The sequence below is a fragment of the Cryptomeria japonica genome, chromosome 5, assembly GCF_030272615.1.
Source record: "Cryptomeria japonica chromosome 5, Sugi_1.0, whole genome shotgun sequence".
In the NCBI taxonomy this organism is placed as follows: Eukaryota; Viridiplantae; Streptophyta; class Pinopsida; order Cupressales; family Cupressaceae; genus Cryptomeria; species Cryptomeria japonica.
Genome location: NC_081409.1, coordinates 853,192,441 through 853,208,523, shown reverse-complemented (window position 1 = coordinate 853,208,523; position 16,083 = coordinate 853,192,441). Strand labels below are relative to the sequence as shown.

The 16,083-nt window shown below is 36.2% G+C and overlaps 1 protein-coding gene across 1 annotated transcript; it reads right to left on the bottom strand.

Annotated features, from left to right (window-relative positions):
• Positions 1–12,247: 12,247 nt before the first annotated feature.
• Positions 12,248–15,029, bottom strand: LOC131876229 (L-type lectin-domain containing receptor kinase IX.2-like). Its single transcript, XM_059221108.1, has 2 exons — positions 14,018–15,029; positions 12,248–13,967 (listed from the first exon to the last, which is right to left on the bottom strand). The coding sequence occupies exons 1-2, from the start codon at positions 15,027–15,029 to the stop codon at positions 12,532–12,534; spliced, it is 2,448 nt and encodes an 815-aa protein (XP_059077091.1). The 3' UTR covers positions 12,248–12,531.
• Positions 15,030–16,083: the final 1,054 nt, after the last annotated feature.

Here is a 16,083-nt window from a genome sequence, read left to right as displayed (position 1 = left end):
TCAAGACAACTTGTTTGGATCAAGTATGGGCATGGCATTTCAGGTATGGTCATCTTCACTTCAAATAATTATCCTTATTGCAGCAAAAGAAAATCACCCCAATTGAAGAGCCACTAAAATCATGTGATAGTTGTATTTTGGCTAAACAACATAAAGAATAATTTCCAAATGGAATGTCAAATAAAGAATTGGCACCTTTAATACTGCTTCAGACCAATATTCATTTGGTAAGTTCTTGCCCTTCAACATACTCCTTTCCATTTCCATTATCGTTATATTCTTTCTCTCTGCAACACCATTTTGCTGAGGTGTGTAGCTTGTAGTGAATTATTTCTTTTTCCCATGGTACCTTCAATAATCCAAGAATTAATTTCTCTTATATTCACCTCCTCTATCAGATCTAAATACCTTGATGGGTAGGCCACATTGCTTCTCAACTAATGCTCTAAACTCTTTGAATTTTCCAAAAAAATTTAATTTGCACTTGAGGAAATAAACCCATATCCTTCTGCAAAAATTATCAGTAAAAGTTAAGAAATAAATGCTTCCCTGTAATGATGGTGGTTGCATTGGACCCCATATATTTGTATGCACAATCTCATTAACACCCGCTGCTACATCCTGAAATGCATTTTGTTTGTATGAATTTAAATCAATCTATTAATAAAAATGCATTTACAATTGCAAATTTTAAGTGACTGCTAAATAAAATGTTATGAATTCATATCAACACACCCATGTCTATGAATGACTAGCAAACAACATGTCTATCAATTCATCCTTCAGAGCCATATCCTCAGTCATGCGGGTCTAACATCTTCTCCTACAAATCATGCATAGATGGGTTGTGGAACCATTTGCATTGGTCTTGACATCCATCCCCGTGCATATGCCTGAGCAAGTGGGACACACATGCTCAATGGGCTTACCAACGCCAGCTGCCTTAGCTAATGGATCATCATTTGGGCCAAGAGGGTGTGCTAACTATGTCCCATGCTAAATGATCACATCAGTCAATTTTTTATCCATATGAAGAGTCTTTAGCTCCATCGACTCTTTCAGGGCTACTAGGACCGTCGCATGCACCTTGGGTTTAGGTTTGGGTGCTAGGGGTGATGACTCAGTAGGTCTATTTGTTGGCATTATGGATGAATTGATTATGTATTGGATTGATGTTTTATCATTAATGTCAACACTAACTGTTATGGTTGGTTACCGACACACAGGTTTTGGTTACCAACATAAGATCTAGTGTTATCGATAGAAGAGACTATATGTTGGAAACTTTTGGCATTTTTGGATCAATGGAGTATGTTTGCTTTTATGTGTTACATGCTCTTGGGACATATTTTGGTTAGTTGGTATTGACTTGGTAATCGGATGCTATTATACACTCTTGTAAACCCTTACCAGCATTGGTTTAAGGCTTTATCGACAGAGCTTTCACTGAGGAATCTTGACATGATGCATAAGTGGTGTTCGTGTGGCTTGTAGATGGATTTCAGGATGCTGAAGATGTTATTTGATCGTGCTTCAATTGTTTGAACACATTTCTTTGGCATGGTGGACCCAGAATAGGTCCTATGTCTATCTAGGTTATGGACCAGTATCATGTTAACGTGTACTCTACACGTTACCGGGATATTTCAGGATGATTTATGGATTTTTTATTGTTTTTTTGGTCTTAAGACAACATGGCATATCATTGTAATATGGATTTATGTAATGATCTTATTGTAATATTTTTTAGGTGGCCCACCTAATTGGTTTAGGCCTTAGGGTTGGTATAAATTGATGTAAGACCTCATTGTAGATCATAGGATGGAGATGTGAAAAAGATATTTGTGGCCTTGAAATGCAATATCATATGCGAAGGAGACTTGGTCAATCATAGGTGATAGAATTGGGATTAAGGAAGAGGTCAAAGGCCTTCGGTATTGAGCTTAACTGAGACTCTAATTAGGCATGGTAGATGCTATCTCTGGAAGTTCATTATTCTAGATTGTTGTCCATTTATCTTGAGATAGTTGTAGGCTCTTTGTAGTCAGTGAGACTCTTTTGTAATGAATAGTACGCTCTAGGCAATGTGCCTTCTTGCATGTGTAGGCCTCTCATTGTTCACATACTTTTTCTAGAAGTGTTATCTCACTATGGGTCGACTTCCCGCTTTGGTTTTTCCCTTTGCGGGTTTTCCACTTACAAATCATGGTGTTATGTGGTATGATTACATTATGTTGATTATATGTTTTATTGTTAACAACTGATTCACCCCTCCCCTCTCTCAGTTGTTCACCGGTTATCCTAACAATCAGTATCAGAGCTTTGGTTCTCTTTTGTAGAAGCTTAACCACTTGAGGTAGACCCTATGGCAGCTAACACTTCTAATCCACCGGCAACTATTTTCAGAAGAGAAATCCCTAAGCTTGATGGAACAAATTATGGGATATGGAAAATTTGAATGGAAACTCATCTTAGATGTCTTGGCCCAGATATTTGGGATATCATTGAGAAGGGATACACACCTTATGATCTAGTATCTAGCAATCCTACTCCTGCAGACTTTGATAAGAATATTAAAAATGATTGTAGAGCTAGAGAAGTCCTCTTGTGTGCACTTACTAATCATCAAATCATGAGATTGACTGATAAATCATTGGCAAAGGTTATGTGGGATAAATTGCGAACTCTAAATGAAGATGATACTACTGTCAAAATTGCTAAACTTGATGGTTACCAAGTAAGATATGAAAACTTGAAAATAGAAGATAATGAAAGAAATGCTGTATTTATGGAAAGAGTAAATGAGATTGTTATGGGAATTGAATATTGTGGAGGATTTCTGAGTGAAGATGAAATAGTTTCCAAAGTATTGAGAGCCCTTGCACCAATAGGAAACTACAATTAATGAGTTGAGAACAATGGAAAATACTTCAGTTAACAGACATTGTGATTGGGAAGTTACCTTCTTTTGAGCTTGAAGAATTTGGATCCTCTAGAGCTATAAAGTCTGAACTTGATTTTCATGCATCATCATCATCATCATCATCATCATGATCATCATCATCATCATCATCTACCAGCAAAAGTGATTGGAAAGTTGTATATGCAAAAGAATTGGAAGACATGATGAAAGAGGATGAATAATTTGAGCAACTTGAAGCCTTATTGGCTAGAATAGTACCTAAAGGACTGACAGGAAGTACGTATGACAGAAAAACACCTTTTAAATATTTTGCATGTAATAAGATTGGTCAATTTGCATCTAGATGTTTTGAAAGGAATGCAAGGTTTGAGGAAAGAGTTAAGAAATCTTTTAAGCCTAACCAAAACAGATATAGATTCAAGAAAAGTAAACAATGCTAGATATCAGATGAGGAAGGAGTAACTGATGACTCTAAGGATGAACTGACAGAAGGCTCTGCTAGTGGATCTGGCAATGGAAAGGAATGGGTGTTCTATGATTTAAAGGAAGATGAACTAGAACTGGCTATCAAGAATGAAGAAAACGCCCTGGCAGGAAAAGTTGAAGATAAGGATGAATGGGTGATTTATAATGGATGCTCACATCATATGAATGGAGATAAAGGAAAATTTTTGTCCCTCCAAGAATACAATGGCGGTCAAGTCAGATTTGGAGATGAAAAAGCATGCATGATCAAAGGTACAGGTATTATTTCTTTGAATGGCAACCATAACACTGATAATGTCTATTTTGTAGAAGGTTTAAAGAATAATCTTTTGAGGGTTTCCAACTTTAGTTTAAAGATAGAAAATACAAAATCATTAACAAGATTGGTTTGGAGATTGCAATCGGTATTCAGTTTGGAGGTAATATCTTTCACTTGAACACTGGTAATAATACATGTTTGATTGCTCATATTGATGAGATTTGGTTATGGTATAAGAGGTTGTGTCATGTTAATTTTGATTGTATTGTTAAGACCAGTTCAAATAAGGCACTTAGAGATATACCTAAGATTATGAAGCCTCATAATCCTGTATGTAAGGAATGTCAATTGGGAAAGCAAGTCAAAAGTTCTTTTAAGAGAATACATGATAAATCTAATGATGTACTTGATTTGGTTCACACTGACTTATGTGGTCTGAAAAAGACTAGAAGCTTTCTAGGTGATAGGTATTTCATGTTGATTATTGATGACTATTCTAGGATGATGTGGATGACTTTTCTTAGGGAGAAGTCTGAAGATTTTGAGAAATTCAAAATCTTTAAAGTGAAAGTAGAAATTGAAACTGGATTGATAATCAAATGTCTAAGATCATATCAAGGTGGTGATTTTACTTCTCATGAATTTAATAGTTATTGTGAGACAAATGGAATTAGGAGACTATTGTCTGTACCTTAGACTCCTCAGCAGAATGGAGTAGTGCAAAGAAAGAATGGAACCATTTTCGATGCAACAAGATCTATGATGATGGAAGCCAAATTGCCTCATATCTACTGGAGAGAAGCAGTGAGTACAATAGTCTACACATTCAATAGAGTTCACATCAAAGGTGAAACCAGTAAGTCCCCTTATGAATTATGGTTTGGAAATACACCTTGTGCTAAGTATTTTATAATTTTGGGAAGTAATTGTTGTATCAAAAAAGATGATTCAATTGGAAAGTTTGATCCTAGATGTGATAAAGGGATATTTCTTGGTTATTCAATTCAAAGAAAAGCATATAGATGTTATAACAAAAGATTGCAAAAAAATGTGGAGAGCGCTAATGTGAAAGTGGATGAGCGGTATAGAAATCAATCTATATCATATGATAGGAAACCGACAGTGGAAATGATCATAACTGAACCGGCAATGCCTCAAACGGTACAAGAAACTGAGACAGTTACACTGGCACAATCAAAAAATTCAATTGTGACTGATGATCAAAGCAGTGAACCTGAAGTTCAGAAGACACTGAGGTATGTAAGATTAAATCATTTTGAAGATCAAATCAATGGAGATAGGAACAAGGGAGTTATGAAAAGAAGAAGACTGGCAAATCATGCGGTATGTCTTATTTCTCAAGTTGAACCGACAATTGTTATTGAAGCTTGTAAGGATAAACATTGGTTAAAGGATATGGAAGATGAATTTGATTAGAGAAAAGAAATTTTACAAAAATCGGATGATGAGGAGAAGAATGCACTTAAGGAACAATGTCAGAAACTAAGTCAAGCAAACATGCTCATGAAGAATGAAATGCAAGATCTGACTATGAGGTTATCAAAATTTATTGAGGATAGAAAGAAGAAGGAAGATAATCTTTTTATATCTCTGAAGAAAAAATTTGATGAATGTGGTAGATTGACTCATGAGAATAATCTATTGAGAACTGATTTGGCACACTCCCAGAATAATGAACAAGAATTTGAAAGATAAATAAGTACTCTGAGAGATGATCTAACTACTGCAAGTGAGTATAAAGAAAATTTTAGGATTAGTGTTGCACAGTTGGATGACTTATTGAAAAGACAAAGATAGATTGATGATTCTAGAGGACTTGGATTTGTACAAGGTGAAAGCTCTAGTACTGCGAATGAAGATTAGACAATCAGTATGCAAAACTCATCAGAATAGAGGAAATCGGTAAGGCATTCTAATGCTTATAAATTCAATGGTAGATGTTTTTTTTGCAACAAATTTGGGCATATGGTTAAACAATGTAGAAATAAAGAAAATCAAAACTATAATTATGTTCCCAGTCAATACACAAATTGCAACAAAATATGGTCATAGATCAGAAGATTGCAGAATTGGAAAGTTTGGACATTTTGCTAATCATTGTAGGTTAAGAGATGATACTGGATATGTCAAAATAATTTAGAAGAATTTTACATGTTATGCACGCAACAAAAGAGGTCATATTGTTGAGTATTGCAGAAGAAAGACTCAATTGGTTAGTAATGCTAAAGATAATGAGAAAGGAAAGTAGAAGGTAGATGAAATACAACAAGATCACACTAAGAGATAGGTTAGGAAATCTAAAGAACCAAGTGGAGATGGATCTACACCGGTAACTCCACTGGTAGAACAAGGAATTCCTCCACCGATAGGAAATTCTACCGGTAACTAAGGCACGAGCCTTAGGGGTTGGCAAAGGCATTGGAAAATATTACATATCACCCCATAAGAGATCTGGAGAGTTGTGTTCATCATTGATGAAGGTTCACATGACACAAGACTGTGAAACCGACATCCATAGGTTTGTTGGCGAAGCATTTATTACCAAAAAATAGGGTTTTATTTGTTGATAAAAGGGGGTAAGTGAATTCATTTTCACTCATCAAGCATTCAAGCATTCAGAGCAAAGAAAAGGTGAGTTAAGAGTGAGCAAAAGCATTGTGAAAGGATTTTGAGCAATTATCTGAAGTAGTCAATCTTCCACCGATGTTCACTTTCAGATATTTTTCAAAATGGCATCTGGATCTTCAGCTCCTACTTTCACTGCAAATCCCATCATTGTCGAAGTCAAAAATAGGTTAAGGCCACTATTCAAGGAAGTTCACAAAATTTCTAAAAAGGAAGACTCTCCGAGAGCATTTTCTAGGCTTCTTGACAGCATGATGTATGTTGAAGATGTGAGAGCATACATTCACTGCACCCTAGACGATCTGGGCATAGAGAAAATCAAAAGCGTGTATCAATCTTTGATATTGGGAGACTCTAGAACCATCAAACTAGAATACAAAGTAATTGACGATCTAGGGTTAACTGGTATTCTATACATACTGGAATTCAATGATGAGGTTATGAGATACATTATGAGCAGGGTTCACAGCAAATGTATCTGGCTGGATAGGCCTTACATGATCACAAAGGAGGCTATTCAAGCAGTCACCAGCTTACCCAAGCTTGAACAAGAACCTAGCAAGAAATTTTCCAACAATGAGGTTGAAAAATGCATTGGTGCAACTTCTGATAGTAGATCAATGAGGATAAGAACAATCACCGACATTGATGTAAAATTTGTAAGCATGATAATAGGTTACAAGGTAACTCAATCCAAATGAATGAATTTTATTGCTAGTTCATGCATTCATGCTACATATCAGATGCTAAGAAACAATGTAGAGTATGGTTTATGTGAATGGTTGAGGAGTGAATTGATGTTGAACCTTGGTAAGATCAAAGGAGTCAAGAAAGGCACTTTTAGATATGGAAATTTGATTGTTTGTTTAATGCTTTACTTCATGAATGAGCTACCTAGTCTAGGGAAGAAGCGTTGGGCTCATGACATACTGGTAGGTATGCAAATCAAGGAAGCAATCACCGGTCTTGGTAATGGCAAAGATGAGAAACTTTGGGGTATTTAAAAACATTCCAAGAAAACATGAGGCAAAGGGAGAGAATATCAAAGAACATTGTGGAGATGTATTCCATTAATATTTATTTTATGGTAAAAAGTGATTAAACTCTTATGGAAGCAGTTGAACCAAGGACAATATGCATTACATAGCTTGGATATAAGGTAGGTGACAATACTTTTGAAATCTATGCAAAAATGTTGTTAGATGCCCCATTAGATGACAAAATAGAGCATTTTGGTACAACAGGAGAGAAGGCTCTTGAAGTGAAAACCAGTTCTAACAGGAAGAGAAGAGAGATAGAGGCTAAACACTCAACTGGGTTCTGGATCCAAATAGGCAGCTAAACCGACAGGGGCTAGTATTGCAAAAATAAAGAAGCCTGAAGTTCTCATTTCCCCTATCACTTTTGATTCTAACCCTGAGGATAATGAACCTTTGGATTTTAGAAGGGTACAAAGGAAGAAAGTGGTACAACCACTGGTAGAGTAGAAGAAGGCAGAGCCTAAAAGGAGACTTGTTATAAAGGCATCTAAGTGTATTGCACCTCCACCACCGACAAGGAAGCCTATGCAAAAGAGGAAACCAGTTACACTGACAACCACAAGCAAAAAGAAGAACTGTGATGATACTGAAACCGATAAGACCACAATGACCTATGCTGAGCTTATTGGTGAAATCACAAAAGATGGAATATTGAAAAATGTATCTAAGTATTATCAAGATTTAGAAGAAAATGAGCAAAATGAAATAGAAGAGGATATTTTGTCGTATATAGACATTTATAAGAAAACCTTAGTTGAAATTTTAAAGGAGATACCTCTATCCTTGTATAATAAACTTGAGGCTAGAAGACTTGACGCTGTCAAGAGAGATAGGGAGATTAAGGAAGTAGCACTTTTGGAAATGTGTGGTGCTGCAAATAATGAGGAAATGAAAAGATGCATAGATCCTGCAAATAGGAAAGTTTTTAGTAGCAAGGGTTAGACCAAATTCTTTCAGAAAAACCCATATTTTCTCACATCTCAAGAAGAATTTGCAAGGGCAACAACATCCACCATTCTTGACAAATCAACAGGGAAAGGTATTTTGGGTAGTTCAACTCCAATTTTGACATAAACAACAGTAACTATAGATATTTAGACACAACCTACAGTAAAGGAGAGTGTACATTCTATACCGGCATAGACCATTTTTTAGCAAGGCAATGTATAGGACACTGTAAATATTATGGATAATACTCCACTGACAGTAACTGACACTGCACCAATTGGTGAAGCCACCTTTGCAAAAGAGGTTGAGATGGACAAGGTAAAAGAAACTGAGTCCATACTGACAGTCAAAACTGATTCCCTGACAAAGGTTTTGGCAATTGACACTTCTCAGGTAGAGAAGAAACTAGTCTCTGAGTTGAGTCTAACTAAATTGATGTTGATGGATTCTCAAAAATTATTGAAGGAAGGTACTACAGATGAAGGAATAATTGATCAATCGGTCACTGTATTGCACAGATTAATACTTGACTGTCAAATTGAAGATTTAGAAAGCCCTTCCAGCAAGCTCAAGACTCTAAAATAACATATCTCTAACAATTTTCAATCTCTGAGGCAGATTGCAGATCAACAAGCTTTGAAAAAATTCATAGCAGCTAAAAGAATAGCTTTTGATCAGATTATAGATACAAAGAAGAAGAAAATTGAGGACAAACTTATTCCTATTGAGGTTTGTTTAAAACAATGTACAAATATCTACAGAGTGCGTTGTAACATAGAAATTGTTATAGCTAATGTAGATGGCAAGTTGAAGGAGTTATATGATAAGATAGCTAACATTGCCAAATCTTTTGATGGATTAATTACACTGACCACATCTATTGATGGACAAATTTGGTCCTTGGAGAACCAAATGTTTTCTTTGGAGAAAGAGAAAGATGAGATCATTCATAGGGCAAGAAGTCTTAGAGGACTGGTAAGTCCTAGTTTAGATTCATTGGGTGTTCATAAGAGAGAGTGCATGGACATGATAGCTAAACCCACACCAATAGAAGTCAAAGAGAAGGAAACACTTTCCCACTTACTAAGTGGACTAGCATCCATCTCTGAAACTTTAAAAACCAGCTAGGATACATATCTTCAGTTGTTGGATAAGGCATAGCCTGAAATTTTGAGGATAGTCAAGCTCCAGTGAAAATTAACTGTATTCATTCATTTGTTCTAAATTCTTTCACCGCTCTTTGGAACTAATGTCAAAGGGGAAGTATGTATATAGGTGAAAAATATCAGAGAATACTAGATAAGAGTACATGGGAAGGATATCGGGATATCAGAAGGAATGTATTGCTCAGGGGGACCATACCGGCAGGGAATCCATTTTTCACATGAGTGTTGCCATCAATGCCAAATGGGGAAATTGTTGGAAATCGACACTCATTGGATTCATTTTGTTGTCATTAATGGCAACAAGATCATATGGAAGTCATATACCGGAACTAGGAGGCATATACCGACATATACTAGATTTGGAGCATTTAGGGCTACACCGGCACCGACACCGGCATCAATACTTCATTGGAAGCTGACATCAAGGAAGATTTATTAATAGATCATTTTGTAATTATTGTCGAGGCCGACATTGAATATATTTTGTAAATGTATTGTAAGACGATACAAGGCATATTATTTGTAATGGGTATATAGGTCAGTTTGCTAGGTTATTTTGTATGATATGGAATACATGGATATAGGAGAATATAGCAAAATTGTATAATACGAAGTATATGTATGAAGATCATTTTGTATGAAAATTTTAGATCATGTAATGATCTATAGATAGCTTGGAAAGCATTCTTGGAGGAGAAGAGATATCGGTAGTAGTTCGGGGAATATGAACCGATATAGAGCAGAGCTAGAACCGGAACTCTATTTGGCATAACAGATACATTCTTGAGTTCATTTTCAGTAATTTACTTTAGCAGAAAGCTTGTAGTCAGTGAAGCTCTTTAGTGATGAGCAATATTCTCTAGGCAGTGTGCCTTCCTGTATGTGCATGCCCCTATTATATGTAATATCTTTTCATATGGCCAGTGAACTGATATTGTGGGTCACAAATCCCACTGTGGTTTTTCCTCTTTGAGGTTTTCCACGTATAAAATTTGTTTGTTATGGTGTTCATTTATGTGGATGGTTTATTTTCTTCTTGTTATATGTTTATTTATTTACCGGTTTATATGTGTATGGTATAAAAGGATAAAATCTATTCATACCATAGAACATTGATTCACCCCCCACTATTAGTGTTCTTGTATCCCAACATACCTGCTTCACAATTTGATTGTAATCTATCCACGCTTTGAAAGCTATCCCATGTTGAGAGTATTGTTTAAGAATTCACCTTCAGAGCTAAGCAAAATGTTCTCCATGGAAACAATTGAATTGAAGTCCATTCCCAACATGTTTATATTTTTTTTTTCAAACACAAGGACAAGTTTTTACTGTTCTAAACTAGGTAGCATTTATAATATAGCATGCTTATGTTACCAATTATGTAGTTATGCGATACAAAACCGCTAGAATATGCATGGCTTATGTTTTCTAGAATGTAAACTTTTTTTAAAAAGTGATATAAATACTCTATCATTTTTTAGTTCTTTATAGTCATGTACAAATCTATTGGGTGCACAACTTAATCATGGGTTTACATTAAAAGGAGTATTGTTTCTTCAAAATTAGAGATTTAATCATTGTGATATAATTGATGATATTATCTATTGCACACATAAATTATAAGAACTTGAGATAGTTAATAATATAATGTTCAATCATATTTAACCTTTGTTATATTTGTAATTAATAAATTATATTATTAATCAATTTTTATTGTACCATGTAAATATTGTATGTTTTAATTAATAATAATAATAATATCTTTTTACACTTTTTTGTTTATCGATAATATGAGTCTTTTTAGTATAGTCCAAATCAAGTAAAGTTGCAAAGGTAGAGACACATCTTTCATTTGTGTGCATTGCATTAATACAAGTAGCCCAAATCCACAAATTGAGTAGTCTAGCAAGGGCATAAGGTTTGCAAGTACACTAACCCAACAAAGGTTTAAGACATGAAGTTACAGACATGAATCCCAATATTCTGAATGTAAAGATTCAAACTCGCTAGTATAATAAATCAATGAGGACATAATGCTCATCATTAGAATAATTTAAAAAAAGTGTGAAGTTGAATTACATATTTATATACTTTTTATCTTATATAAATATTAAGTTAATAAATGATCATTAAATGATGACTAATATATCAAACTTAATCCCGAAAATAAATAGCTTTTTTTGAAAAATGTCTTTTGGTTACACAATATACCATGAGAGCCTATCTATTTGTACTTATTACTCTGCCTAAGCACTATTGAAGATTAGTACAATTTCATGTCTATATGCATAGAAAGGAATACAAGATGATAGCTCGAGTGTTCTATGTTGATAGTTGTTTTCTACATTAGTGGTTTCATTTGTCTGCTTGTCTTAACAAAGGATTGTTTGATTTACTGGTGTTGTAATTGATGTTCTAGTTTTAGAGTTTATGCTGTACATTTTGCTACAGCGTTACTAATTTGTATTCAGCTCCTAAGATGACTCTATATTCTTGTAATAATTTCTTCATCTAAATATTTTAAAAGCCGTACAAGAAGGAATACAAGATCTGTTATGTCCATTAAAAAAACACTCAAACAACTATATTATATAAAAATTTCAAAGAACACTCAAAATGCAGCTTAGTTCACACAGTTTACACACTCACAAATTGAAATATAATGAGTAAAATACAAGTCTAAAATTGCAATAGAATATATAACATAATCAGAACTGTCTATCGAAAATTAACACGTTCAATGTTTACAAACAGAAAATTAAATACAAGCATATGACTGTGATTTTGAAGCAGCAGCGCTACAAATTTCATATCAAAATACATAAAGAAATAGGGAAAGTTGGCCCCAGCCCTAGGAGCTTAATATGACACCAGTAAACACACGGCACTGTTTGAACTTTTTACATGAGAACACAAACAACTACGTTATACCGTACAAAACCTATAAAGTTTGAAGCGAAGAACGCGCTTAACGGGCTTCTATATCAGGTATTGGAGGACCGGAGGTTTTACCTTTGCTGCTTCCTGAAGCGGAAGAAGGCGAGGAGCGAGGGATAGATGTCAAAGGCAAGCTAGTTGAGATGAGCCACCATGAGAAATAAGAGCGTCGCCGTACACAGCTACAGGCATATTCAGGGTAGCATCCGGCAGTGGAGTGTCAAATTCTAACATCTTTAACACCTCTCTCATCGTGGGTCTCGCATATGGGTTCAGATGAGAACACAACAATCCCACCAGCATCAGCATCTCCATTTCCACACTCTTGAAATTCCCTTTTAGCTTATTGTCTGCCGCATCCAATATCTTCCCTTGCCTATGCAAATCCCAAACCCAGGCGACCAGTCTGAGATTGTATTCATGCAAGCTGTAGTCAATGGGATGCCTTCCGCAGGCAATTTCCAAAGCCAGAACTCCAAAGCTATACACGTCTGATTCTGGGCTCGCCTTTCCTGATTCAATATACTCTGGTGCCATATATCCATGTGTCCCTGCAACCATGGTTGTATGGGAGGCGGAGTGATCAGGTTCTACAAGTCTTGCTAGACCAAAATCCCCCAGCTTTGCATTGAAATTTGAATCCAACAACACATTGCTGGACTTCACGTCTCTATGAACAACGCGCTGATCCCACTCTTCGTGAAGATAAATAAGACCAGAGGCTATACCACAAGCAACACTGTACCTTCGCTCCCAATTCAAACAGTCTTTTCTTTCATGGAATATAAATCTATCGAGACTTCCATTAGGGAGGAACTCGTAAACAAGAAGCATCTCAGCTTTTTCATGGCACCATCCCAAGAGTCGCACAAGGTTACGGTGTCTCAGTTTACTGATTACGGTAACCTCTGCAATATACTCCTTTCTTCCTTGCTTGGATTCTTGGGATATTCTCTTTATAGCCACTATCTCGTTCGTTGTAGGCAATACCCCCCTGTAGACACTTCCGAAGCCGCCTTCTCCCAGTTTTTCTTTGTTGCTGAAGTTACAGGTAGCCGCGCTGAGTTGAGCATAAGAGAATTTGCAGGGGCCTTGAGCGAACTGTTCGTCCAGCTCTGTTTCTCCATCCTCACCTTCATTATCCGGCTTCGTTTCCTTCTGTTTCGAATACCACCGGCAGGCGATAAACAAAAAACAGCAGCTCATCGGCAAGCAGACGCAGACAGATATCAAGATAATTTTCTTACTATTTTGAGTAGTTGATGGTGAGGCATGTGGAGAAAATTTCCCCGGAAGGTGTGAGGAAGCTGGAGGAACATTTTCCGGAGGAGGTGAGGAATCTGGAGGAGGCGGTGAGGAATCTGGAGGGAGTGAGGAATCTGGAGGAGGAGGTGAGGAATCTGGAGGAGGCGGTGAGGAATCTGGAGGAGGAGGTGAGGAATCTGGAGGGAGTGAGGAATCTGGAGGAGGCGGTGAGGAATCTGGAGGGAGTGAGGAATCTGGAGGAGGGGGTGAGGAATCTGGAGGAGGCGGTGAATCTGGAGGAGGCGGTGAGGAATCTGGAGGGAGTGAGGAATCTGGAGGAGGGGGTGAGGAATCTGGAGGAGGCGGTGAATCTGGAGGGAGTGAGGAATCTGGAGGAGGGGGTAAGAATCTGGAGGGAGTGAGGAATCTGGAGGAGGGGGTGAGGAATCTGGAGGGAGTGAGGAATCTGGAGGAGGCGGTGAGGAATCTGGAGGGAGTGAGGAATCTGGAGGAGGCGGTGAGGAATCTGGAGAGGGTGAGTAATCTTCTAATGACAGTTCAGAGGAAAAAATGGTCGGAGGGGGAGCAGAGAAGGTATCCCACGCATATTTACAAGAAAAATTCCAAGCCTGGACTGTGTGGGTTTCACATGCATCTCCAGTGGATGCGGTGAAGCCAACCTTAACCTTTTCCGGAAAATAGTGACGCAGATCTATCTGATAAGTCAAAATCGGGCTTATGGGTTTAGAAATATTATTGAGATTAGCAAATACCTGTAACTCAGTTGTATTCCCATCGTAATCTACCCACGCGTTCCAAGGTATCCCACTTTTGAGAGCAGAGCTAAGCGAAACACTCGCCACGGAAACAGCTGAGTTGACGTCTATTCCCACATGGTTATCATCGGGGTCAAACTCGTTCTGGAATGTGTCGAACTCGACAGCCACTACAGGATTTGAAAACTTACTATCTGTGGTTTCGCCAAAGAGGCCCAGCCACTTCACGCAAGCATGTGCTGGTGGTTTATGGTCGAACGGGGCAATAAAGAAAGTGAGACCGCCCGTTAACTTCAGGCTGGAGTTTCTGATAAGGAATTGAAAATATGATGCAAAACTTGCGAGAGACCCAGAAGAGTTGTCCCATAGAGGAATTGGTTTGTTGTAAGTGGCCCAGCCTGTGCTATTTCTCAAATCACCTACTAATTCATTTTTGGTGAGTTGTATTTTGTTCCCTTCAAAACAAGCGTCATAATCTACTCTGATATTTGTTTTGGGAGGGAAAGTAAAGCTAATGTTTCCTGCGCATGCCGTATAAGAGAATAGAATGAGGATCAAGGATAAGGAAAGGAAGAGCGTCCAAGCAGAGCAGTTTGCCATGCGAGCATTCTTTGTAGTAGTCACATTGATGCATACCACTATATAGTAGAGGCAACATAACCGGGGGAAATTGTAGCCACAAAATTCAAGCTACCTAATTGAGATAGCTTAAAAACACAACTAAAACAATATTTGCTTATGAATGTCTTCATAACATTCCGAGTTATTAAACACATCAAACTAGAATTTTGTTGAGTATGTGGGCCATGAGGCCATGATCACTCTACATTTATTCATATACATTTAATTCTATTTTATTCATTTGCATAATAATTAAGTGATTGTAAAATTAATTAAGTGACCTTTCATATTAATTAAGAGGTTGTTAAGTAATTGTTATACAATAACAATTAAATCTTTTTATACTACAAGAATTTGCACAACATTTATGAATTATTGGGGCTTATTGTTTTCAATTAAATTTTTAGACAAGTTACTTTAATATAAATTAATTTATGTTAATATATATTTTAATTCAAATATATTTCTCCTAATCATGATGGTATAACTTTAGAATTAATCATCCACACTAAAAAAATTAAGAATCACAAAAATATCTGTCTAATTGAAACTAAAATAATGAATCCTAATAATTGTTCCACTAAAATAATGTTTTAATTATGGATAAAACTTTGATATAAATAGTCAACAATGAAAATAAATACACTTGTATTTTGATAAATAAAAATGTGGTGGTTTTTTATACAATGCAAATAGTCTTTCAAAAGTAATTTTTTGTTATATTGTACAAAAAAGCAAACAAACAATAGCTAAATTTTATAGAGAAAGAAAGAAACCAATTAAATATGTTTCTTCGTATTTTGCAACTATATCTTCCAATTCAAATACATGTACTCATCCACACATATTTTAACCTATTTATATAATTAACACTGTGATTATGACAAGGTTGAATAAAACATAGAATTTTGATCTCCCTTCCCAACAATTCCCTTGATTAGATTTCAAAAACTTATTCAATTAGGATTTATTTCTTCTTTAAATTTTAGTTTTATTTTCTTACAAAAGTTAGAATAACTCTAGTTTGAAACAA

Bases quoted from the DNA above. Each gene is read 5' to 3' on its own strand.
- LOC131876229 (XM_059221108.1), bottom strand. From the start codon at position 15,029: ATGGCAAACTGCTCTGCTTGGACGCTCTTCCTTTCCTTATCCTTGATC. The intron at 13,968-14,017 runs GCCTCCTCCAGA...CACTCCCTCCAG, and splicing joins TCACTCCCTCCAGATTCACC to ATTCCTCACCGCCTCCTCCA.